This window comes from Periplaneta americana, chromosome 16 (genome assembly GCF_040183065.1).
Source record: "Periplaneta americana isolate PAMFEO1 chromosome 16, P.americana_PAMFEO1_priV1, whole genome shotgun sequence".
Classification (NCBI taxonomy): Eukaryota; Metazoa; Arthropoda; class Insecta; order Blattodea; family Blattidae; genus Periplaneta; species Periplaneta americana.
Window position 1 is genome coordinate 77,780,018 of NC_091132.1, and position 27,834 is coordinate 77,807,851.

The following is a 27,834-nucleotide window of genomic DNA, read 5'->3' on the forward strand; positions in this document are numbered from 1 at the left end:
GTATAAGATAGTGAGTATTTCTGAGACTTTCTGGATCGAGGGTTAGCAATATTAGGTACGCGAAAGTTGTTTCAATTTACGGAGAAGTAAGAAACATAAACAGCTTCTAACTGTAAACTTTCTAATTCTTGGAAAATAGCAGATAAGCTTCAGTGTGTTTAATTATCATTCCTTAATTTCTATTCTGATATCAATTAGAGCTGAGGTGAGGTGCAGCAATAAAACAGACACATAAACATTTTATTTTATTTTATTGCACTAGCTACTTTATTTGAACATTCATATACAAACATACGTATAAAACTTTTCAGTCAAAGATTGACATCGTTCTTGGATCTTAAGAGGACGATGTTGATCATTGAATACGATGGTAGCACGGCCAATGAGTTCAATTTGATGACATTTAAAATGTACACTTACAGATCAGAAAGTTGTGCACGCTATACAACCTGCAGTGCATATGCAAAATATGCGGCACGTATATTCTACATATTCACTGTAGGAGCAAAGGTCTCAACATAATGAAATATCGAACTCGTCAATGATCGTAACATGTGAGGGTTTAGCTTCACGCAGACCGCTCAGTGTGTCACGTCATGAACTTCGTCGTACTTCTTGTGGAAGATGACCACATCCTTGAAGTACATGTTGGGAGTGTAGAAGTCATAATCGTGGATCTTACGATCGAAGGGGAATCCCAGAGGCTTGTCATCGGGATATTTGCGACCATGTCCAACACCGCAGTAGCTGAAAGCCTTGTAGTGGTAAGGCTCGAAGTCGTGTTCGTCTTGCTTGACGTATGGGGTGACGATGACGTAGAAGGTGAATGTCTGACCACCCTTCTTGCCTTTAGGAAGCAGCAGGTTCTCCGGGTAGCCGCAGTATTTGTGGCTCTGGAAACGAGTAAAGAATTTCCGGTACAGATGATTGTCATACAAAAACATGAGATATAAAAAGAAAGTAAAATTGAAAATATTGATGATCTTGTACAAAAATTAGTTTAATTTAATGTAAACAAACTTCCCTTAAAATAGGGGTTGCCCTGAAGGACAAAGTATATCAAATATACAAGTATTAGTAAATGCGTACAAAATGGCTAGTGAATCGTAGTATTTGAGACTATCCATTACTCAAAAAAGAGTGAGAATAGAACATGACGAAATTGGCAAATTTGAATAAGAGACAAGTTGAATCGATTTATGATTTATTTGGTACTGTGTTTTTTTTTTCAGGCAGTTCACAAGCAAACATTCTTATGGGGGCAGATAAACAAATTTATTTATTTTTTCACCAAGCTAATAATTAAAAAAAAAGTGCTGGTACAAATTTTGGCCACTCGACCTCAATTACGAGGACCGTAAAAATAAGTTGACTAGGAACGTTAACAGAGACAAAACAATTTAATTTGGAAAATTTATTGAAGCAGACACAGTAATAGAATTGAGCTATTTTTCAACATATTCCCCACCGGAATTGGTACATTTGTCATATCATGGGATCGACAGAGAGGTTCAGATGGCTGTCAAACGCTAGTTCCGATCCCAGGCGGCTGACTTCTACGACACAAGGATACAAGATTTGAAACCATGGCATGACAAATGTTTCAATCCCAGTGGGGGATATGTTGACAATTAGCGCAACAATTGCTGTATCTGTTTCAATAAATCAAATTAATGTGTCTACCAAGTAATGTATTTAGATATAAAGTATGAAGTGGTATTTGGAAAGTGACACTTACCTTGTCAATGTAGTATTGATCTTTTTCCTGCAGAGCGTCCGATACTTTCTTGAACAAGTTTCTGTAACTGTCATGGCTGTCAGAGATGATGCTGGAGTCGTGGGATTTGCGTTCGATCACTGTTTTGCCGGCTTCAACTGAGAAATTAAGAGAAATCATATTAAATTCTACTTTCTTCGAAAATGAATATACCCATGCGCATTAACACCTATATTAGGTCTATTTGTGGCTAAAGCCTATGGTTTAAGCGACAGCACCTTCATCTAAAATAATTCCAAAGGTTCAACTCTAGGCAAGGAAGTGAAAGTTTATCATTCCATTACAACAATGGCTTATGCCTATTGTCTCCTACTGATCAACTGTCGTCCTAAGGCAAAAGGACAGCCTATTGTAATAGATATGCAGAGTGATTAATCAAACATGTTGAAGAAAATCAACCCGTGATATTTAAATGATATTCATATGATGTACATACTAAGCATTTAACGTTTTTAGTGACGACTACCATTATATTATATTATATTTTATTAAAAAATATAGCAACTGTTACTCTTTTAAAGGGTATGTTCTGACTTCTTTAAATAATAAAACTGTAATTAAATAAGGAATACGTAGGAAGGGTTCAGAGCCACAGTGGGTCAAGCTCCACTTATTAAATACGGAGAAAGCAAGGATTAAAGTTAAGTGAATACCATAGTTTAATGAAGAATGACATATTTTATTTTATTGGGTTATGTTACGACGCTGTATGAACATCTAGATTATTTAGCGTCTGAATGAAATGAAGGTCATAATGACGGTGAAATGAGTCCGGGGTCCAGCACCGAAAGGTACCCAGCATTTGCTCGTATTGGGTTGAGGGAAAACCCCGGAAAAAACCTCAACCAGGTAACTTGCCTCGACCGGGATTCGAACCCGGGCCACCTGGTTTCGCGGTCAGACGCGCTGACCGTTACTCTACAGTTGTGGACAGGAATGACATATCATTTAGTTTGAATGTGCATACTTCATATTACTTGCTATATGTTTGCATTGAATTATTGTAATAATTTCATTTTAACCCTTATTTTCTACGGTTTTAGTAAATGGCGCTTGGCCCAGTATGGTTCTGAACTCTTCATATATCATGTTTGGGATCGCATTTGTACAGTTATTAGTCTACGTCAATACAGTGAATTTATTCTGTTTAAATCTGCATTCTTTTGATGTTGATCCTTCACCGAGTTTTCATCTCGTTTCTTTGTTGTAGAAAACCAACAGCATTGACGGTTTTGATTGGTATTAGCTGAGTTTATATGTAATGTTTATGTAAATTGACGATAAATCCATACTGGGAATGCAACAGAAAAAGAATACAGATATAAAGTTCGCAAGGGATTGCGGTTTCCTTGTACTGTACCTAGAGTGATATGTAATTTTAATATATCTTAAAAGTACCTTTATGTACAAAGCGGTCCATCTCCACGAAGTAGTGTCTGCGCTCATCCAGTTCACATTCGTGGCCCAAGCTGTCGTACTTGGGACCCAGGAAAATACGCACGTACACGTCCTGTGCCTTGTCGCTGGAGACCTCGATGTTGTAGGTGAAAGGCTTGTGGTTGAGACGATAGTGGCGAGCGCGGATGCTGGCTTTCATGTAGTCTTCGAGCTTACCAATGTACATAGCATTGCCCAAACTATGTTCAAAGTGCTCGAAGTATGTGTACAATTTTCCAACATCTACGTTTTCTATCTTCACTCCTGGGAAGGACAGCTGTAACAAGAAACAAATTTGTTTTGTAACTCAATACGTTATAATGAGTGTATAATATTATTATTGCGAAGTTATATTCTAGAATAATATTCAGGAAACAGCAATAACACAACCACCATAGGATTCACCACTACCGCCAGATTCACCGTCAACACCACCATCACCACTACCAAGACCACTACCATTACCATTATTACCCCTGCTATCAGAAGCATATGTTTTGGATACAATTAACTTTCCGTTTCCTCAGAGCTATTCTCTCTATATTACATTCGGTCTCCCTAAAACGTTTAGTTTTTGCTCTTTTATGGGATATTGTAATTGCCATTGTGTTGAAGCCGGGTTTCCAAGTTTCTCTATACACACAGGCTATTATTATACAAAACAACATTGTTATAGAATATAAAGACACAATTGAAGGGTTCAGAACCATAGTGGGCCAAGCGCTATTTACTAAAACCGTAGAAAACAAGAGTAAAAATGAAGTTATTACCATAATTCAATGGAAAGATATAACAACTATATAAAGTATACACATTAAAACTAAATGATATGTCAATCTTCATTAAACTATGGTATTCAATTAACTTTACCCTTGCTTTCTCCATTTTCATTAAATGGCGCTTGGCCCACTATGGCTCTGAACTCTTCAATTTGTAAGACAGCTCTTGGTTTACAATGTTTTGGAATTCAAAAAGTCTTTGCTAAATAAATGACATTTCAAATTAAAAGAATCGTTTTATAATCGACGCAATATAATATTATTTACCTGCAAGAATTTTTAACTTGTTTACGTTCATTAACTGAGATTTAGTGCGAAGTTTTCGGAAGCAGTATTCACCAGACCATAACAAAGTACACAGTGACAATGAAGATTCTATACCACTCACAATATTTTGAGCGATTTGGACCATTAGATTTGAAATGTGGGGTACAGTTTATTTCAATAATATCGTCATGTTTTGAATTAGTTTTTACAGTCAGTATTTCTTCCTCTTCTACTGCTTGCTAGTAAGCATGTATAGAGGAAGTGTTACAAATATGAAATAAGGGTACAAATGTGAAATAGTGTGCTGTACGACCTGAAACGAGATATAATCTAGGGGAAGCCTTCAAAATTACTAAGCACTGACACTCCCTTTCGTGGAAATGTCTTAGTTTTCAGTTAGAAACTGAACTGTTGAAACGTTTATCATTATTGCTTTTTCGAGCAAAATGAAAATTTTGGCGGTGAGGTATTTTCCTGGATATATATTCTTATTCCTCAATGTTGGAAATATTAATTATGTATTATATATTCTTAAAGGGAAATAATCTACGTTTATAGCAATGTTTATTTAATTGATTTAGTTTTTATATCATGTTATATTTTGAGGTTATGACTTACAATATCAGTGTGTCACAAATATGAAATAACTAGTATTATTAGTATTCCATCATTATATCTTGGTTTTCTGTTTCGTTACTAGTGTTGGCACCTGTAGGAGGAGGGAAAACCTCACCTTCCAAAAAAACTTAGAAAACAGTGAAATGAAAAGACAATGCAAGATGCCATAAAACATGTTCGAGAAAAGACGTGAGAAATGATTCATCTGGATTCAGCACTACGGTTAGGATAATACATTCTAATGAATATGCTGAATGCTTGTTCAGTGGTTTTCTTAGTAGAGGCCATTTAAACGTTGTAATTTTTATTAATCTTGTAACTTGTTTATAATATTCCATATTTGTACCTCCACTTTTGTAAAGGAAATATGTTAGGTTCTGAGGAAATTATTTTTTCCAAACATTTTGTAACACCTTACGAACTTCTAAGTCCGGTATATCATCCATAGGAACATTCAGCAATAATCAGGATATTTTACGTTCAGTGTTCAAAATATATAGTTTCCAAAACGAAAAAAAAAAAAATGGTATTCCACATATGTAACACTTCCTCTAGAACAGACAGACAAGTTAGTCGACCACGAATAGTGGCATGGCGTTGCACCTCTCAAATATTAGCATACATCACAAACGAGTTCTAATTATGATAATTGCTTAACTACTGCTCTAGCATAAACCTCACCGAAAACTGGAATACACAATTCAGACTCGAAAACCGGAATACAAAATACAGGCGAGTTAAGCCGTACGTGCACTGTAAAGCTGGCGTAGAATATTGAATTTCGTTGTTAGTAGGACTAAGGAAAAAGACGGCATTAATGGAGTCTACATACCTATTGGGCATGCGTTATATTGATATCTGCATTCTAACTACAACACATCAATGGCATTAGATAATGTATATGATCAATGTTTAAACTTTGCCCGTTTTTACTTAAGATATAGACGAAAAATTTACTGATTTAAACCATACTAAGTTGCAACAGTAATTTTTTTTATTATAGAAATTCTCCTCCTACGAGATCACTGTTGCTTTTGACGTTCAGTTCTTCACTTATAGAACTCAATGTGTAATCAGAGAGATTATATTAATTAATACAGATTCTACCTTCAAAAAATTAGAAATAGGCTAATTGCTTTCAGTCTCTGAATAAAAATCTACATATGAAATCGTAATTATACAGGTGAACGTGTAATATATGCAAACTCGTTATGATTCTTTGACATGTATTATAATTCAGGAAATGTCAAGGTATTTCATAATTTAAATGCTTTTTCTTAAACTTATTATTCTGAACAGTAATAAATAGTATATGGAAATTTGTTGCTCTGAACGAAATGTTCAATACATAATCCAAATTCCAGTTTTTCTTCTGTGATTTCACTAAACTTTATGCTATTCGTTTTATTTGTGTAATGGCAATTACTTTGAATATGTATATATATCAGAAATAGTGTTTACACTTATATTTAATGAAAAATGTAACTTCCCATTGCGAGCTAGCTGTAAAATTGATGGCTACTTAATGTGATGGCCTCTGGCTAGATTCCCGCCGAGGAGTTAAAAATTCCTCTCTCTTCCATAAAGACTAGTTGTTTCGAGCTGCGGTGTAAATTTTGAAGCGATTGTCTCTGTAGGCATATGATTAATAAACCCTGCATTGACTGAATGGTCAGATCTTCAGCCTGTCAAGCAGGCGGTCGGGGTTCGAGTCCTTGCCAGGCCTGACACTTATGGCGGACAAGGTCGCAATTGTGGTTTTTCTCGAGGTTCTCCCGTTTCCCTATATTGGACATCTTCATTATTCCATTAACTTTTTCCATTTCGCCATCATTCCACAGTGGCTGGCGATGCACGGAGAGTGTTGGGCTCCTCGAAATCTGTGTATGCAGCGAACATTAATGTAGTCAGCCGGTGTGGGATTGGTAATGCTGCTAGCTTGAGTGTTAGCGCTACAGATCTTGAAAGGTCGCAATGCTGGGTCGTATTGTCCCCGTCCAGTAATACAATTCCATTTCATTTCACTACTTGTAAATGTGAAATATTGGCTTTTAAAGTTGACAAAATTTGGATAGAACGGGCCAAATATTTAGTTTCGGAAGGTAGATGATGGAAAATGTAAAAAGGAAATATAATATTCGCGGAAGAAATAGACAAATGTGACTGCAGATTCTCACCTCGTCGTATGTGTAGCGGGGCAGCCTGTTCTTATATTTCTGGACAATGTGGTCGATGCGCTTCCACAGCTGGTAAAAGGCAGGATCTCTCAGAGCGGTCTGGGGGTGTTCCAAGGCACTTGGTGCGAGCTAAAACACATAAAAACAATTTGGTTAAAGCTCTAAGTAGATACATAGCTTACACAAGAATTGGTTGTTCGCGGTTCAGCAGTCTATAACTTGCAACAGTAGCGTGATTGTGTAAAAAAAATTAATACTTACTTCCACTTAAAGATTTATGTAATCATCTATGTTACGCAAGAAGATGCTAGAACTGCCTACCTTCATTTTCTATATATTTGTGGCAACTCCTTATGAAATTACTCATTATCGTCCCCAGTCCTAGTATTTGAGAAATCATATTAATCTCTACACGAGTGTTGTTCATGATTTCGTGTAAAATGTGTCGATTTGTCCTGTACGCTTTATATTTTAATATTCCTAAGAGATAATAATCACAGCGGATTATATTTTGGGATCGAGCATTTAATATACGAGGGAGAGTCAAAAAGTAATCTTAATAATTGTTTTATTAATTGAATATTACAATATGACTACAAACACTTTATCACTTTTCAATATAGTCTCAGCTATGTTCAATGCAAGTGTTCATGTTATACTATGTTAAAAATGATGAAATATTTCTAGTCTAATTGTACATATTCAATTAATAAAACAATTATTAAGGTTAATTTTTTATTCTCCCCCTTATGATGACTGTTGGGAGAAACACTCTTGAATTTCCTGCAAGGGAACATTGGCTGTATGTGCCGTTTCAGAGTCCTGCTGAAAAAATGCGCTATTGCATTCGCTCACAGTTCATCGAGCGTAAGAGTTTGAAAAATGGTTTGCATCCCCTCATTGAACCAAAATGTAAGACTGAAGCAGGTCTAAGGCACAGTTCTAATTACGGTCCAAGATTATATAATGATTTTATAAAGAGGAATCCTAAACTAAAATTATTAAAAAAATTATTCAAAAAACAAGCGCTTGAATTGTTTTTAAAATTATAATCATGTAAATTCTTATTCGTTGTTTATTTTTTTTCTGTCACTTTAACAATGTTGTATTCTTAACTTAGTATGTTCATGTATAGACTATGGTACCGTTTTGTTTGTTTTTGTTTTTTCTTATTCTTTTTAAACTTTATGTGTACTTACATTTACATTTAACAGTTTTAATCAGATTATTATTATTATTATTATTATTATTATTATTATTATTATTGTAATTTTTACTATTATTATTTTATTTATTATTACTTTATTATTATTTTTTTCTTCTATCCAGTTTTCATTATTGGTCACACCCGATCTCAAGCATCTTGCTTTTTCGGGTGTGACCCAATTACCTTGTATTTATGCAATAATTTGTAATATGTACACTATCTGACTATGAGATTTGTAATAAATTTCGAATTTTGAAGAATCAAAAAAATAATATATATCTATCACTCATTTTTTGTATCAGATAGGCCTATTATGCTGCCACCGCTAACTGTGGACCATAATCTAATTTTTTGGTCAAAAAGGAGTAGATTAGATTTTTCGGAACTCTAGTATCGGGTGAATTGCGAATCAATATATCCTTCTAAATGAAGCCCAGCTAAGTTCGGAAACGAAATGAGTTTAGGGCCAATTTTTCTGTCGAGCATCTTGGTCAAAATACACTCACAAAATCTACTCCAAAGCACAGGAACGTCGATTTAATTTCTTGTATCACAGTAAATTTATAGGGTTTTGACTTAAATAACTTGGTACCTATTTGTAGGAAATTTCCATTTGCTCAGAAAAACGCAAAAAATATTTTAGGGGAATTTTCTAAGCGGTATATAATGTGCTCAAAAGTTACTTTCTGTGAGCGCTGTACGTCGTCTTGTTCGCTTCTTATCATTAACACTTTCTGTTTCCCGAAACATATTAACCAACTTACAGGTCATACTGTACATCACCTCCAGCAGTTATCGTGGGACTCATGATATCCTCCATATCGACAGAGGACAAACCACCCGTTGTGTGAATTCTTGCTGCTGACTGGTTAACAGATAATCCAGTCATTCAGGACATAATAGTACATTTTAGAAGAAATCTGTATACGACGTTACGTAAACAGAGACGACGTGCCAAAAACACACTTTCATAGGTCTACTAATAATCACGGTAGAAAAGCTAGAGCTGATAAACCGCCGTCTACAGATGAAAAAAGTTACGGTTTCTAATGACAATTTCAGACTTAAAAATTTTACGTGTTACGTATTTCATATTCTATGCAAAGTCAGAACTTAATAACTGTTACTTACCCCGTTCTTGTGGTATGGATCGACAACGTGTCCAACCAACAAGCGGTAGAAGTGGAAAACAGATCCATAGAAATATTGATGCGGGGAGTTCCTGGTGCCCTCGATCATCTGGCCGAGATAATCCATGCCATGCTGGTCGTGGTACAGGGAGTAGGGAGTGCGGTGCTCCTGAAACACAAGCATTATACTTGATAGTTTTATCTCAGTATCATTGAAATTTGGTGCTTGATTAATATTCTGATGTAATAGGAGCTGAAAATGCTATTGTATTAATAAAGGCATTAAAGATAACTTACATCGAAGGCGTAGCCAAAGTCAATGGCCTTCTCAACCCTCCTTTCGTAGTTTTTGATGTCAGAGACATAAAAAAGATCGAAGTCAGTTGGGTACATGTTGCTGGGACGAGCTGGCATTTCCTCGCCGTTATGGTATCTCAAGTGAGGATTGTATCCGGTCTGAAACAAGACATGTATTTGTTATATTTCGTTAAAATGGTCTCATATTAAATGCATTTCAGTTGGGTTTTTACAAATTCCTTTAGGTGAAGGATTATATAAGAATATACAAATTTGAAATGTGCCATCATTTTCATGTCTTTGCATATTTTCTTTTATACACATTCAAACATTTTTAATTGCCAAAGGGGGTAATATATAATTTTAGTTTCTGTACAAAGTGTGGCAGAAGTTACGATCCGATATTGTTTACATTGAGATAAAACATTTGTCGTAAGCGAAAACTAATTAAAACTATTCCTATGCTGAGAAGAATATTTTACCGCTTAATATCGCTTATCGCTTTATACTGTTTGTGGCAAGGATGCCCGGAAGATCCAATCTCAGTGGTAGCAAGATGGTTAGAAAATTAAAGGAAACAGGTGGACGAAGAGAGAGAAAATTGAACACAAAAATTAGCCAGTTCTGTAATCTAAATTACCCTGTACACGCATTCATAGTTTAAAGCACTCGCTTATGTTGAATTGTTTACCGAAGGTTTGAAAAAAGACGTATCGAATACGTAGAGAAAAATAAAAATCTCAGTGGTAGCTACTTCCTGTGGGCCCCCTTGATTTGTGGCAATATTTTGTGACTTTTCCGATAAAGCAAGTGAATTTTTATGTTTTGGTTAGAAGCTATTTTTTTCCGGCGCGCGCCTTTATTAGTTGATTGTTGTAGATGTGAAGCGTTGTGTTGTCTTTGTGTTGTAAGCAGTGGCGGATACCAAAGACGTTTTATGGCGGATACAAGCATATATACGATTGAGAAACGACTCATCTTTTGTGGGGGTTCATGAAAAACAACTAACTGCTGAAACGTAGCCTACTAAGAAATCAGAGAACATTTCTTTCATCGCTTTAAAAGTAGCTCCAAATGAAGCCAATCTCCGTAAACTGGAAAATAAGACGGATTGGATAAACTCCAGAACACGGATTGTACCGTTCCCTTCTACACCCGCCACACCTACCTTGCAACTATAGTCTTGTCGCTGTTATTTCCGGCGTGACTCCTACTCTTTGCTTACGCCTTAGAAAGTGAAAGCTCTATAAAGTCTAGGTAGGTAATATCGTTCGTCATTTTTGTTCTTTCGTTGTCGAGCTACCAGACGAGGAATCTATTTGCTGCACCGTTAAACATTATCATGTCGTAACTCCTATAATAATAAATCAAACGGACTGTAATTGAGCAAATATTTGAGCGGCAAATAACGTCCTCGTGTGTTTTCTGCGAACGCGAACGAAAGAGCCAAAATGGCGGGCGATTATATTAAGTATTTATCGAACCTTAGGAAATACATTACATCATCGGCAGCGAATGAAAAGACGGACACGTTTACATGTAGTAGACCTGCAGCGTGATTGGCTGCCGGAAATAAGAGCGAAGGGACTATAGTACTATCCCTGCACACTCTTCCCTCTCTCGCGTTCTCACGCTTCATCTCGCTCCGTACGAGACACGTGCCACCTCGATGTAAAACGCAACAGAAAACCTAAAAATTCTGAAGAGAGAGATTCTCCGAATCTTCAGTGCGATCACTCCCGAAATGCTCAGGCGGGCAAGCAGACGCCTATGTCGGCGCATTTAATTGTGCATGGAAAATAATGTGGGCATACCGAAATGTCAGACATTTGACAATGACACCAATAGGACCACGTAAGTTTTTTTTTTTTTTTTTTTTTGTATATTTCCATCCGTTATTATTGGCGAGTTAAGTAAATAACGTTTTTGAGTAGCTTGTAGCAGGGTAGACGATGTTTTATCATACTATTATTCTGTATTCTAATAAGTTAACTACTGACCTTCAGTGGCTTGCTGTACTGGAAAGGTTTAACGTCGGGCAAGCTGTTGGACAACCTCTCGAGGAAATAGCGAGCATAGATCTGGTGGTAGGTGTAGTAGAATTGTTCACCACGTCGGTCGAATGACTTGCCGTACAAAGTAGTGTTGAACCAAGAGGGATAGATGTAGCGGAAGTACATGTTGAATGCGTTGAGGTCGACATCTTCTCTGAAGTAGGCCACCAGGTCTTCTTGGCTTCTGGCAGTGAAGTTCACAGGGATAATATGTTCGACGTGTTTGTCAGTGCCAGATTCTGCGAACATACAAAATAGAATCACACTTCAATTACTACATCGCACATCTTTTGTCTCATATTTCTCCGGTAATAGAATTATTGTACATTTTTTGTTAATCTTTGTTTTATATTCTGGGTTCTAGTGGTCAGCCGTTGTTGGCCAGATGTCCAATTTGTGAAGCAAATAAGATATTTTAATGTTTTCACTTCAAAAGGGCGTATGACTTATTAGTATTAGCCCGAATTCTATTTCACCATGGGTCACGGGTCATTTTATTGGACTGTTTCTAACATAAGATGATATAGGGATGGGTCTTAATTCTGAGCCTCGGTCAGGCAATAGAGATTCTTGCTGCTTCACAATTCCCTCCCGATGCTTATTTCGGGTCACCAGAGACGAGTTCGTTGTCTCATCTTGGTGTAAGATGACGTTCGTACCTTGTGGTTTCCCATGGGGTCAGTCTCGCTTAATTCTCTATTTAATTTGTGCAAGGTGTTTCATAGAATTTTCTCCTTCTTGTAATAGCTGTATGTTACGTCCATTTCCCGTTTTTTCCTTGAAAGTTTTGTAAAGTTCCTTCTGCAAAAAATGAAGTGAGACAAGTGACCAACAGGCTTGGAGCTCTCATATATCCTTTCTCACAGCTCCAAGTGCCCTTGCCAGGACGCGCGATTGCGTAAATTTTAATCAACTCTCCTCTCATCATATTTTCCTTTCTTTCTTTGCGCCATTCAACAAGGTCCGTCTTTCTACATTACTGGATGTGATGTACCTTGGTCAAAATGAAAGTGGCCGGTCTCTTGAGCAGCGAAAATTTTCCAAGTCCCTTCGGGTGAGCGCGCAGTTCACTACCGTAAACCTCCGTGCGCCGCTTTAGTTAACTCTGTAATACTATATAAGGCGCTGATTTGGGCTACCTCCACAGCATGCTTCGAATCTCCGTAGTGAATTTTTTGTTTTGTCCTTTCTTTCATTTTTTACAACTCCTTTTAGTGTAATATAATCAAATAATTTTGCTTATGTTGATTCATGTTGCTTACAGATAATTACAAAATTGGTTAAATTTTGTGGTTATAATTCCAGGAAATCAGAATATATTTTGTCATCAGAATTATGGTTTTTCTTCTTGTTTATAATTACTACGTTTAGGCCCTGATGATCACGGATTTAGATTAGTATAATAATCATATTCCCTGTAGCACAAATTGTAAATTAATTATTGCCAATTATTTAACTGTCAACATATTTACTGAATGTTACTTAGGCAATAGAGTGTAAAGGAGTAGGGATTACTAAAATAATTAAGACAGCATTTTAATATGAAAGCCCCTGAAGGTAAGCATTTACTACATCGTATCGCACTCCTCGTACGAATCGCACGCAACGGATATTTTAAGTGCAGTGCGTTCACTGTAACGGCTTCACCTCATCAGCTGTTTAAAACTTGACGTTGTACGATATTGACATTACTGAAAACAGATGAGTTGAGGTTAGGTCTATTAATTACGTCTGTTAGCGAATAAAAATTTGTAATTGCTTCATGCGTCTTAATTGAAGAGGAAGAAACGAAAGAAATATTGGTTACATAATATATTTGCAAGAAACGACTTGATTACTGTAATGGGAACGCCTCAAATTATATAATTCTTCGCAATTTTCTACACGCGAAATAAGTTTTCCGTCTGCCATTTTGGCGCGACACTGAACATGGCACAACATAATAGTAACAGTTGATCAATTAAAATTGATTTATTAAAGGAGGCCATGATCGCACGCATCGGAAAAGTTGCCCATCCGAGAAACGTGGACGGATTTGCAGAGAGGCGATGCGTCCGATACGATGTAGTGAACGCGGTTACATAACGATTACAGCAAAGATTGTCTTTTTCCGATCCGTGCGATTCGTCCGATGCGTGCGATACGATGTAGTGAACGCTTACCTTAATTGTCGTCTTTAGTGTTACTGCCATCTAGCATCAAAAGTTTCTATTAAGACGAAAAAATAATAATACGAAAAGTATTCTAAGAATATGAAAAAGACGAAAACCTGTTATATTTTCACTGACGCATTTAAAGGCAAAAAAAAAAAGTTTAGTAACTCTACGAAGATTTGAACTTGCAAACTCAAGAATTATAAGCTTTTACAGCAGTATTTTACCAGGAAATAGCACATCTTTACGAATCACAATTTCGAGTTACGACATTATTTTACTGGGAGTGCGATATTCGGTTCCCAAAAAAATATATTACTCAAAATACAATAATCAAATTTACGTTAATTAAACATAATAAAAAATAACAAGAGATGAAGTTTGTTTTACCTTTCGTCCAGTATTTGTAAGCCTGCTGGATTACATCGTCCTCCACGAAAAGATATGGGTTGACTTCATATGGTGGAGGCAGTACCAAGTCCTTAGTGTCTTCGCGATGGAATGCGGCGACAGTTAAAGCATACATAAACATGCCTTCATTCACACGATCGCGGGCCCAGCAGGCGGTCTGGAAGAAATAAAAAATGGTCAACTTCAAATCGAAGTTCAGTTTAATGCTTAGACTACTTTTGTGATGTGATTGAATACTCTCTATGAAATCTGCTTTATCCCTCATCTAGCTCACTAATAAAACCCATGTATGGTTAATTTGAAGTCGATCATGAGATTGGTGGATACCAGTACATAGCAGTGGCATGGAAGTTCTTACGTATACATACTGTGTAAACGATATAGGCTACGAAATTGATATAGGCTATACAGCAGAGCCCACTAAGTAAAAAGTCGAATTAATAATGATTTGCCCCAATTGTAACGGTTTGCTGAGAAAATTAATTTTATCATCCTCGAAAAAGCTGAAGTTGAAATTTATGAAACAGTTACATTACCGGTTGTTCTGTATGGTTGTGAACTTGGACTCTCTATTTGAGAGAGGAGCAGAGATTAAGGGTGTTCGAGAATAAAGTGCTTAGGAAAATATTTGGGGCTAAGAGGGATGAAGTTGCAGGAGAAGGGAGAAAGTTAAGCAACATGGAACTGCATGCATTGTATTCTTCACCAAACATAATTAGGAACATTAAATCCAGACGTTTGAGATATGTACGTATGGGTGAATCCAGAAATGTACATAGAGTGTTAGTTGGAAGACCTGAGGAGAAAAGACCTTTGAGAAGGCCAAGACGTAGATGGGAGATTAATATTAAAGTGGATTTGAGGGAGGTGGGATATGATGGTAAGGAGCGAAATAATCTTGCTCAGGATAGGGACCGATGGCGAGCTTATTGTGAGCTGCAATGAACCTCCGGGTTCCTTAAAAGCCATTTGTAAGTAAGTAATATATTTTTATAATATTGTGTCGCGGTATGGAGTTGAGAACTACTTTCTTCTCAACATTTAAATATGGAGTAAAACTAGAAATTTTAATAGCTCTCCTGATATCAACTACAAAACCTATAGCCATAAGACCAATAATGTTAATAGCCCTTCTGATCTCAAGACACTATACCAATACTCCATACGCATGGTAGTGTTAACAGTTACCTAATCTCAAAACGTAAGCGAATAGTATTGGTATTATGAAATAGCTCTTCTGATCTCAAGACATCAGGCAATAGCCAAAACGTCTGATCGTGTGAAACAGGTCTCCTAATCTTACGACATAATCCAATAGCGGATAGTAGAACTGGTAGTATAAAATACGAGTAGCTATCCTGATCTTAATATCTAAACTAATAGCCAATAGGATCGATAGCGTTAAATTGCTCTGCAGATCTCAAGACTTATACCAATAACCAATAGGACTTGTTGCGTTAGTAGCTTTCCTGATCTTAATACCTAAACTAATAGCCAGTAGGATCCGTAGCGTTAAATATCTCTACTGATGTCAAGACTCATACAATAACCAATAGGACTTGTTGCGTTAGTAGCTTTCCTGATTTCAAGACGTAAATCAATAGTTAATGGGATTGTTTCCATTAATAGCTCTTCTCATCTGAAAAAATAAAACAACAGAAAATAGGATCGGTAGCGTTAAATAGCTGATACCGGTGAGTAAGAGTAAATAACTTGTAACTAGATGCCTTTATTGACGGAATTGATAGGTTTTAAGAAGTTGGGCTTTATGATATTCATATAATTTAATAATAATAATAATAATAATAATAATAATAATAATAATAATAATAATAATAATAAGAAGAAGAAGAAGAAGAAGAAGAAGCGAAATTTGCTGGTAAGAGAACACTTCAATTATTCAAGAATATTAGAACACTATCAACTTCCTATACGTTCAACACTTATCGCTATTGTCAAACATTTTAAATTGAAATTGAGCCCGTCATAGAATCAGAACTTATCATTCATTGTTGTTATTATTAGCTAAATATAATTGATGACTAAAAATTTACTTAGGTCGAGGTCTAAGTTTTGCTCTACTGGACTGTACCCGAGCACAATGTCGTTCTCATTTCTCGTAACGTTAGTATGAATCATACCATTTGAATGACAAATTTCAATACATTGGAATTTTAATCCTACAAATGGCTTTTTATCACATTAAAACTGAAATGTGAGACAGAAGAAAACTTTAGTTATTAAACGTTTTGGTTTAGAGGTTTGCGTTTTACCAATATATGTATGGCATCTTACGTCATTCATGCCAGTATATAATTATATTCGACAGTTATTGTAGAAGTTATTACAACACACATGAACACATCCCAATATTTCGTGCTGAATACCAGTTTTTCTCACAAATCTAACTATTAGTGTACCATTTAATGATGAAAGTTTGAGAAATTATAATCAACAAAAATTTCTTGTTCAGGTTTCGAGACTCCAATATGGAACATCGATAATCTAGAGGTTCGATTAACTCCGAATATGTTCCATATTTGTAAACGCTTCCTTTTAAGCATATGAAGAAGGATTTAAGAAAATTTTACAGATAGAAATAAACCTTTCCATCTGAAAATATATTTACAAAATTATGACATCGTCAGAAACAGAAATTATTACTTTTTGTAACTTGGATGCATGATAATATATGAAAATAAAGCAGATTGATTGAAAACTTACGAAGGCAAAATAAAATTGTCAGAGTGCAAAATGTTTATCGTTATATTCTTTTATAGACTGACTAAGAAAACGTTCATACGGAGGGGGAAAATATTACACTATCGAATAATAGAAGATTTAAAAAAATAAAGATTGTCTTGCTACTTTTAACTCTAAATATTTAACACACTTATGCCATAAAACCTCAGTCTCTTTAGCGTAGAATAATGTACTTTTAATATGTATAAAGGTTAAGGATGAAGAACAAACTGAAATTGTTGGGTTAGGTCAGATGTTGTAAAGGAATAGCTTGGTTTAAAGGTCAGAAGATAAGTTGGTTACTATAAACAAGTCTTTAAAAATGTTAATTTAATCACTTGATGGTATTGAAATAAAAACTAAAGATGAAATAAAAAATTACTTTGATAAGAAATTACGAATAACATCAATTAAACACAACAGATGTTTCATTTAAATTGTATTGTACATGTTTCATGGAAAATAAAAATTTATACTTGTTTTATATCCTTGAACTTTGACATTATAATAATGCATATATTGATAATGAAATTGTTACTATCACATGTTTGGAAAAGAGAAACTAGACTAAACATCCATAACGTGACTATTTGAGTACTAATTGTCTAGATTGTGTGTTAATATTAATGAAGCAAATAAGAAATAACAACACAGCATTTTTTTAAATTTAAGAAGCGATATTATTCCATGTGTTGATAAGATTTTATCTGTTTTTACCTAAGTTGCAAACATGTAATATTGGTGTTTTTCTATACTTGTGGTTTGAACATACAGAAATTAGTGTATTTTTAGGTTTGTTTGAATGTTACGAACGAATAGGTACACTTATTAAAATTTTTATTATGTATATTTCTGTATTGGAAAAATAACTCTGACTTGTACACTTAGCGGCAAAAAGAATGGGCCGACTCTTGGTCGATAGAAATGCTAAGTTTTATAGCGCGGTTCACTCGTGTAAACGTAACCCAGTGCAAGGCATTGCTGTGGTGTCTCTTCATTGAAAGTCGTCCGTCTATAATGTAGTAAACCTTACGAGCAGTGTGTGGCCCAGTGGTAAAAAGTCTGACATCCGTGCCAGAGGTTCTGAGTTCGCCTCCTGATGCGGTAAAGTTATTATTTTTATTTTAACTTTTACTTAATTTATTAGTTTAAATGTGAAATGGCATTTTTTAACAGACTTCGTTATGCCTGCCTTGTAAAAATATTATTGCCCATTACCTGTGGGCTATTAATAGGTGGAACCTGGTCTATATAGACAAAAATACTTGTTTCACATCCTAAAAAAACGGACGCATATCAAACACAGATAAATAATTAAATTAACAAAAACAAAAAATTTGTTAATATATTAACAGAACAAGGCTGTAGTAGGGACTAGTATCTCGTCCACAAACCACCTGCGTCAACATCTGCCCACATTCTGCGCGGCATGGAGTCCACAAGATTATGGAACAGGTCTAAATTCTTGGCCATCTTCTCCCTTGCATCTAGAACTCTGTCCCATAATTCCTCAGGTGTCCGAACGGGTGGTTGTTCTGCCCAATTAGAGCGTAGGCTCCTTTTGACTGAAGCCCACAAATTTTGAAACGGATTCATATCTGGTGAATTTGGAGGCCAGTCGACTGGGTCGACATCAAGCCTCCTCGTAAACCATCTTTGAATCCGGTTGGCGGTGTGTATCGAATGATTACCCTGCTGGAAGAAAAGTGTTCCTTCTGGATATCGTTTTCGGGCGGAAGGGATCATTACATTTGCCAAAATATGTTCGTAGACTTCTGCCGTAAACAGACCGTGAATGCGTTCCAGAAGTCCTGCCCCATCGTATGACATCCACCCCCAACACGCGACCCTCACGCGAAGCGTATCGGTGGTCATTCATACAATAAACTAGGGCAGTACTATCATTGCTATTGGAGACAATTACCTCGTTAGAGAAAATGAAATTTCTCCAATCAAAGTCCTGTCGGAGAGTAGCACACACAGAATGTTACTGGAGACAATTACCTGGTCGGAGGAAATGACATTTCTCCAATCGAAGTCCTGTCAGAGAGTAGCATACGCAGAATAACCTATGCGAACCAGGCCAATGAGTTATTGTTTCTGTGCCAACTTCAAGCGTAATAACGAGACAGAACATTATATTAACAGATAGCAGTATTGCTTGAAAGAGAGAGGGAGGTTTATTATTATTATTATTATTATTATTATTATTATTAATATTATTATTATTATTATTAGAGTTTGGGCATATTCTAAGATATATCGCCACATAATTATAGCTTTGCGAGACACATATGATGGCAAATTTGTAATAAAAAAAAATAAAATTGGGGGAGATTCGAACCTAGAGCTACTATGATGCTAACTTGTTCAATATACCAATGCCGTAACAACTTACGCTACTGCAACTGATTATGTCAGTTCGGCATACTACATGGTTTTCCTGTTCATATTCGCTCCGGTCGATTTTGTATTTATCAATTTTATTATTATTTCACTCTTCAAGGGCCTTGATGTATCTAGAATCAACCCGCCATATGATTTTATTACATATTTTAGCCTCTTAAACAAAATACAGCAAATTTAATTGGTTTAATTATGTGTTACCTAGTGAACTATGGCGTTGACGAGACGAGCATGCGCAATGTATGCCTCTGGAACTTAGAAATTGTCTGCCGGCCCATTTTTTTTGCCGCTAAGTGTACGTAAGAATGTGTAAGTAGGCGTAATGAATTTTAAAGTATACTCAGACAAGTAACACAATCCTAAATTCAACAGGAATAAGATTTTCTATACCTTGTACGATAAAATCGACAACGCATATTGAAAAAATATGCACGAAAAGAATTATTTAGTATACCTGCAGGATTGTACATAGCCTATAGTAGAATAATGATATCACATATTAAAGAACTGTTTTATCTTACAAATGACTCAAATAGTGACACTTAGATTTAGTATATAAGTAAATCTCACCTTGTAAAATGTGTCGTAGTCATTCGCAGCAAAGAAAAGTTCAAAGAGCTTGATGGCCTGCTCTCTGTGCTTTTCGTAGTACACGGAGAAGGGCTCTCCCCGTGGCAGCAATCCCTTCTTGTAGTACGAGATAAAATTCTTCACTACGTGGGGGTACTGTAAAAAGATAAATATATAATATTATGGTCGACCATGCCGAAATGAAGTAATTATACACCTGGTAGCAGCCCTTTAATGGACCTCATTAAAGTATACCTATTCATTAAAGTTCAGGTCTTCCACCAATCAGAAAACGCCATTTTAGCAATATGAAAGCGCAAGTATCGATTATTCTCGAATATGCAATCGAAAGATAACTAGCGAAACGTCACGGAGGCTGGAAATCCAATACTGTCGCAGAAGGTTATGTTCTGTTACTATAATAATTAGCGTTAATTGTAAGTAATATTCAAATAAATTCAACTTGTCATATCGTTTTTCAATGTCTAAATCAATTTCAAGGTTATAATCAAGATTAATGTTCATTTTACTCTCTAGATTATATCAAGGTCAATGACATTTGTTCCTCGGAAAAAATAAGTACTTTCGCGTTTGCGCACATCTCACAATTTACGAGATACTGCACGTGGTCAGTTCCGCTCCCCAGTCACATAAGAATAACATGAATACTTATGAATAATTTCAAGTTAGGAATATGGTCGAGCATAAAAAGTCGTATGAAACTTGTCTATAATGGTAATTAAGACGCTCGTATGAAAATTATGAAACTCGCTTGAACTCGTTTCATAAACATACTCGCCTCTTAATTACTACCATTATAGGCTCGTTGCATAATGTACTATTATTAGTTTCAATAGAGACGTTTTCATAATAGAATCTTGTATGTAAAAAGAAGGTAATGAGAACTTTGTAAGAATTAATTAAGATTTGCAATCTGATATCATAAAGTGAAACATAATATGGAATTTATAAATGTTAAATTGTATTTATCAATATTCATTTCCAACATAATATAATTTTTGCACGATCGTATTTTTTCTATATTTACAGCTATTGTTAGGCCTTGAAAGTTAGAATTCTCACACAGAACCTTGTTGCTAGGGAAACCATTCTTTGTAACGTAAAACTATACTGAGAAATATATCCATTACAGTGCATTTATTGTTACTTTGTTATCATTGCATTGAAATTTTGCGAAGGCTTTGAAATAAAATTGCTCCAATTTTTCAATGCAAAATATATTGTATTTGAAATTTTTAAAATATGATCGCGCTAATAATTTTGTACAATACACGTTTGTGAAGTGTATTATAAAATCTCGGAAATTGAAAAACGAGCAAAGCGAGTTTTTCAAACTTTTTTTTCGATTTTATAAAAAGCACTTCCCGACCCTGTATCGTAATATATAATTGTGATTGGCCGTATTGTAACAATTATGCTATCTCAATGTATTACAAAATTATTTTATTTATTTACTATTGTGGATATTAAAGTAAGGAAATATTTTAAAATATTTATTGCAACTGTAACAAATTACATCTTCGTTGATAAAGAAAGAGAGACACGAAACAGTATAAAAATATTTTCATAAATTATGGATTCGTTTCACATATTCCCAGTCTCACCTTGTAGTGGCCGATGTTTGCCTCGATATCATAGTGATCACCAATATCGACCTGATCCTGGAAGAGGTTGTGCTGATAAAATCTGTGGAAGAGTTTTATGTAGTCAATCTGTTTCTGCAGGAAATCTTTATCAGCTGCAACAGACAATCGATTGTACAGAGTTTATTAATACTTCAATAATCGTAAAACATTAAAGTAACAGTTTGTTGTTTAGTCAACTGTCCGAAGACAGGTTTGAACTTTTGACACCAATAAGTCAACACTCGTGAAGTAACTAAGTCAGGTGATAATGGAATAGGTGGCCAGTTCCTTTCGCCCTGTTAACGACTTTCAACATGATAAACAGGAAATCTTCCAGGACTTCGAGGTGGAAGGAAGCACTTCAGTTAAAGGTAAATATTCGTGCTAATCAGCCTACCATCCATTGAATTTATTTCCTCAATAGAATGAAATAGCTAAAGGTATTCCCTATCTATGTCATGAACGCGCGTGTGGAGAATGGAGATAGAACTCAATACTTTCTTAACCTTCGCACTAGAATGAGGCGGAGTGAAGTGAGTTAATAATTTACTCATAAAGTTCATTTGTGAGATTTCAAGGATTTAGGCTTTTGAAAATATTACGAGGGGGATCCAGGAAATAACGACCGTTTTGTTGTAATAATTAAAAAAAAAAATTATTTGAAAAAAAAAAAAACAAAGTCTGTTACATAACTGAAGCTTCCTTTACTTCTCTACATAATCACTACCTACATTTAAACATTTGTCGTATCTGTTCACTAGCTTTAGAATTCCCGTGTTATACTCCTCTGCCGCCAGTTCATTAAGCCAGGTGTTCACTGTCTTCTTCAACTCTTCATCACTTCCAAAACGTGTACCACCCAGAAAGTCTTTCAGCTTAGTGAAAAGGTGAAAATCGCTATGAGCAAGGTCTGGACTATAGGGCGGATGATCAAAGATTTCCCAACCGAATTGATCCAGCAATTCTCGAGTTGAAGCAGCAGTGTGCGGGCGGGCACAGATTTTGTGGTAGCCAAGATGTTGCGACACAATTTCACCAAGCAAAGAACGAGAAATGTCAGGAAAGACAATATGCAATTCGTCGAGTGATGTGCGCCTGTCTTGCAAGATTCTGTCGTTCACTTTAGTCTTCAGGTCTTCTGTGATGAGTGATGGGCGTCCGGGTCGAGTTTCATCGTGGACATTTGTTCGCCCATTGTTGAACATTTCGCACCATTTTCTCACATTTCTTTCATTCATTACAGTATCACCATACACTTCTTTCAATTGCCGGTAAATTTCTGCAGGTTTCAAATGTCGGGCATTCAAAAATCGAATCACACTCCTCACCTCACAGTCGGCGGGATTATCAATCACGTCGTTCATTTTGAAGTAACACAAAATGCACAATGGCGACTTGTTGCAACCAGTACTCACAACATTATGAGAACACATGTCAAGGAAGCCAGTTGACCTTCAAACAAGGAAGGGGAGTCAGCTGCGCGGCGGGTATGCGCGAACGGTCGTTATTTCCTGGATCCCCCTCGTATTACTGAATTACATTGAAAAAAAGAAGCGATTCATTTATTTTTTTAATAATCTTTGTAAACTGCAACAGGTAACCATATATTACTATGATGCACCAAAGTACATATGATATTTCCTTGCAGAAATTCTGAATTACCATATGGTGAAGAATGGGTAGAACGGATAAAAATTCTCTCCGGCACCGGGATCTGAACCCGGGTTTTTAGCCCTATGTGCTGACGCTTTATCCACTAAGCCACACCGGATTGAAATTTCGATGTCGGATTGAATCCCTCTCAGTTTAAGTTCTATCTCTCTGTTCCCCTACTCTCATGTATTGTCTTAATATTTGACAGTGGCACAATGTCCAACACTATGTACAGAGGTGCACTGATTACGAGTCACTAAGTGGCCGGGGTTCGACAAAACATGGCGCCGTCTTGAATCACGAAGCGATTACATACGCTTATCTCATTACTATGATGTACCGAAGTGCATATGATAGTTCCTTGCAGGAATTCTGCATTACTATATGTTGAAGAATGGGTAGAACTGAGAAAAATTCTCTCCGGTACCGGGATTCGAACCTACGTGCTGATCCTTTATCCACTAAGCCAAGCCAGAGAGAATTTTTCTCCTTTCTACCCTAGATCATATTATGTTACAGATAACTCCTCGCTACGTTAAAATCGGCAGCACTTTGAAGAGAACAACCGCCAGGATCGCCACCCGTCCGCCGTAAACGAACATGAGATGGCAGCACAGTCGCTAATGCAATTAAAATGGGTATTATGACGTGACTCCTTATGTAACAACTAGATGGCAGCGTAGTAAACCTGACAAAAGTTGTTAACCTCAAAGCCTATAACCCCGACATATCTGTTACATATATGATCTAGGGTTCTACCCATTCTTCACCACAACGTAACCACATGTATTTATTTTATGAACGTTTTATAGTTAAATTAACACTAGGCCTACATACCTTAGTGAATGAAACCTTTATAGCTGCGTCATAAAATAAGAGATTTTATATACAAAAGAAATCCAAATCCTATTGAGTTGTCAAACTTAAATTTATCGCATATTATCCATTGGTTAGTAGAAATAATAATTTTGCTCGAATAAATTCAGTAATATTTCCGAGAATTAAAGAATTAAAGCCTTGCAGAATTTGAAAGAGACCCACATTAAAATTGCATACTCTGTGGTTAATTCTTGTAATAGTGTTTAATCTTCTTTCGAGACCATCGACGGTTACACGATACTCTGAATCCACACCCATTTCCTCTGCCAAAGAGATAAATATCTACTTTCATTGTCGTAAAATCAATACGAAATTTTCCACCTTGTGTTGTTACTGATCATGAAGAGACTAAAGAACTTTAAAATGTTAACTTTTTATAATTTTCTCTTCTAAACGTCTTATTTTATGCTTACATGATTTTTCATGGAAGTATTATAAACAATTTTTATGATCTAATATTATTGTATTACATTTATTTTGTACAAATACTTTACTTTGGTGTTCAAAGGAGAAACTAAACGTAAGTCAGTAAATTGTATACTTTAAAGGAAATAAAAAATTGACAATATTAGAGAAAATGTTGGCAAATAAAAATATATCGAACAAGGATTAATAAAATGCTAAATTCATGTGACCCAAGACAATTACTGAATTACTGTAGCAACAGACTATAATATCTGATGATAATAAAAGGGAATTAAAACGGAGTACCGGTACAAGTGTCGCCTGTCCTAGAAATGGGCAAGAATGAACATAAGAGCCTGAGTAATTGTAAAATTGTGACAAATGTTTATTTAATTTCAATATCACAGTTTAATGTATTCAAATGAAGTTGAAGTCGAATGTAGATTTATTTTAAACGAGACACCGCCTTAGCTCATTCGACTAAGACGCTTGGCTGCTGATCCGCAGTAACGCTCAATTGTAAACGTGAAGGAAGCATTATGCAAAATAATTTGTTGGAACCGAAAAATAATGTGAACACTTTTATTAAAAATGTACTTCTAAATGTGTTTCACGGGTATTAGTATAAAAATTATGATTTAAAATAATTATTTCCATGAAATGTAAGCACAAAAAGAAGAAGTATAGAGAACTTTTCCGTTCATATTATGTATTCTAAAGAATCGTCCTTAAGAGGATTATCATTCAACATTAGGGTGGATTGAAAATATGAAGTTCATGGAATCAAAATGTAATACCGCGGAAAAGTTATGAGGTGATATCATAAAGAACAATGAAAAATATATTTTCTCTAGAATAATATTTTTGAGGTGCCCCAAGAGCTATCATATTTTGAAATTTACACAAAATTTGAGGTTCAGATTTTTTAGCGACAAAATATTCTCCAGTGATTTAATCTGAACAGAATACCAGGAAAATGTTAAAAAATATATGTTAAAAGACTGCATATTTTTAGTCCCCTGTTGTTTCATCTTGAAGTGTCACAAAAACCTTAATATATAAGAAAATTGAAAATAATCACAAAACTCTTATGTATGATATAATTAACATAATAAAATTAATGGAAATAATTCTTCTTATGTTGCAGGGTATTTAAATCACAATATCTCTAATTAATACAAGAAATCTGACCTACTCTATATTCGCAATGCCTGCTCACGCCATCACAATTACCTACCTATCATAACGTAATGAAATATTTTCTATGGATCAAAAATGAATTTAAATCTGACTTCAGATCAAAAGAATCTTCTGTTGGAGAGATTTCAGAAGAGTTGCTATCAAAACTAAGGAAATTCAGGTAAATGCATAAATTCCGAAAATCAGTTATACAAGAATATTAAACTGATTCGTGCTTACCATGATCAATACACAAACTTAATGAAGCCTAGTAAGAAATGACACAGCGACGACAGCTAAAATGACAACATTGCAAAACTCAAAGAAGAAGCAAACAAACTACAGTATTTGATATATGCAGTTTCAAATGCAAAAATATTTAATACTGTAGGCCTAATTGTGATAAAAACCGCCGTTTTCCAAAACAAGAAAGAATGTTTTACGAGAACAAAGAACAAAAAAAAAAAAAGGATGATAATTGGACCTGTTGATTTAGTTACCACTCAGATAGAAATGAAAAGGAAAACAAGAATAAATTCTAATTAAAAAAGTAAATGGACTGAAATGGAATTTTTGTCATATTTTATGTAAAATACTATATATTTTGTCCCTTTGGATCCCCTTAAAAATACTGTATAGCTACTGCAACCCCAAATTTAGAATCTTGAAAATAAAGTTTAAATATGTGATTTTACAGAAATTCATTAGCTAAGTAATTAAAAACAAAATAATAGAACAAATATACAAAGAGGTAAAAAAGTTATAATTTTAAGAAACTTCAAAGCCTTTGGGGCACCTCAAAAATTAAATATAGAAACTTCATATTTTTCACATTTCTAAGTTAAGTGAAAATACAGATTTTTGCAACTATTACATTTAGAAAACAGATAAAAAACGATTTCATGTATAGATTCACTCCACCCTATTGAACACCTTCCACTCTGTAAGCTATGGATTTGAAGTTATATAGATATGAACATAATTATCATAATTTTTTAGTGGAACTTACCGAGCTTCTTGGAGTCGCCGAGGACAGGAATGGCCACAAAGGCCACAACTGTAAGGAAGAGTACCAGAACAGTCTTCATGGTGATCAGCCAAGTACACGGGTTGGCAAAGCCCAGCGGGAGCTTTTATAGCCGTCGGATCGCAAGACCTGACGATAAGTGGCAAAGAATTATCTTATGTTGCTATGCAAGATGACCTACATGGTCTGGCGTGAGGGTCCAATTTTAATTTGTAACATTGTGTTGATAACTTGTTTATTTGTTAATTTTGCTGATTATATGAGATGTATAAAAATATTGTGATGATTAGAATCATGGAAATTTACTTTTACAAATATTTGATACAGACTTTTTTTTTTTTTGCTAGTCATCTATCTCTCTGTCTGTCTACAACTTTTTCTTAAAATAGTATCGTATTTTATTCATATTCGAAGAGAATGAGCCTATTTCTCGGGTGATTATTTACAAGGCATGTAATCATTTTTATTATGTGAGCCCATTTGAAGCCTTGGTGCCAAAATTGCAAACAACGTTGATTATTTATTTGTATTTTAACTTGGATGTAAAGATTTTCTGCTTGATTTTTTGTTTCACAGTAAAATTTTAATGTGAAATAGTACCATCTTACGTCCCTAAAACGTCTATGTTGAGAATGACTACAGATTATTTGCTAACAATATTTACACGTCTGTTAGTGGATAATGCTATTGAAGTTTGAGGATTGCTGCATCAACAGATTATGGATTCAGGTTGGGACTGAGGTTTAGAGCACTTCAATAATAGTTATTTTTCTCTATTTTTGTTTATTGAGAACGTTTAGAGAATATACTCTAGAATACTACAATAGTGAACATTTTTTGATAGGCTATTACAAAATAAATGCTTACTTATGGCTTTTAAGGAACCCGGAGGTTCATTGCCGCCCTCACATAAGCCCGCCATCGGTCCCTATACTGAGCAAGATTAATCCAGTCTCTACCATCATATCCCACCTCCCTCAAATCCATTTTAATATTATCCTCCCATCTACGTCTCAGCCT

The 27,834-nt window shown here is 35.3% G+C and overlaps 1 protein-coding gene across 1 annotated transcript; it reads right to left on the reverse strand.

The window, feature by feature from the left end:
• Positions 1 to 234: 234 nt before the first annotated feature.
• LOC138716508 (allergen Cr-PI-like) lies at positions 235 to 26,954 on the reverse strand. The gene is made up of 11 exons (XM_069849653.1): positions 26,797 to 26,954; positions 21,651 to 21,784; positions 20,026 to 20,181; positions 14,287 to 14,464; positions 11,690 to 11,982; positions 9,690 to 9,848; positions 9,394 to 9,561; positions 7,056 to 7,184; positions 3,176 to 3,491; positions 1,739 to 1,875; positions 235 to 893 (listed from the first exon to the last, which is right to left on the reverse strand). The coding sequence occupies exons 1-11, from the start codon at positions 26,873 to 26,875 to the stop codon at positions 582 to 584; spliced, it is 2,061 nt and encodes a 686-aa protein (XP_069705754.1). The 5' UTR covers positions 26,876 to 26,954; the 3' UTR covers positions 235 to 581.
• Positions 26,955 to 27,834: the final 880 nt, after the last annotated feature.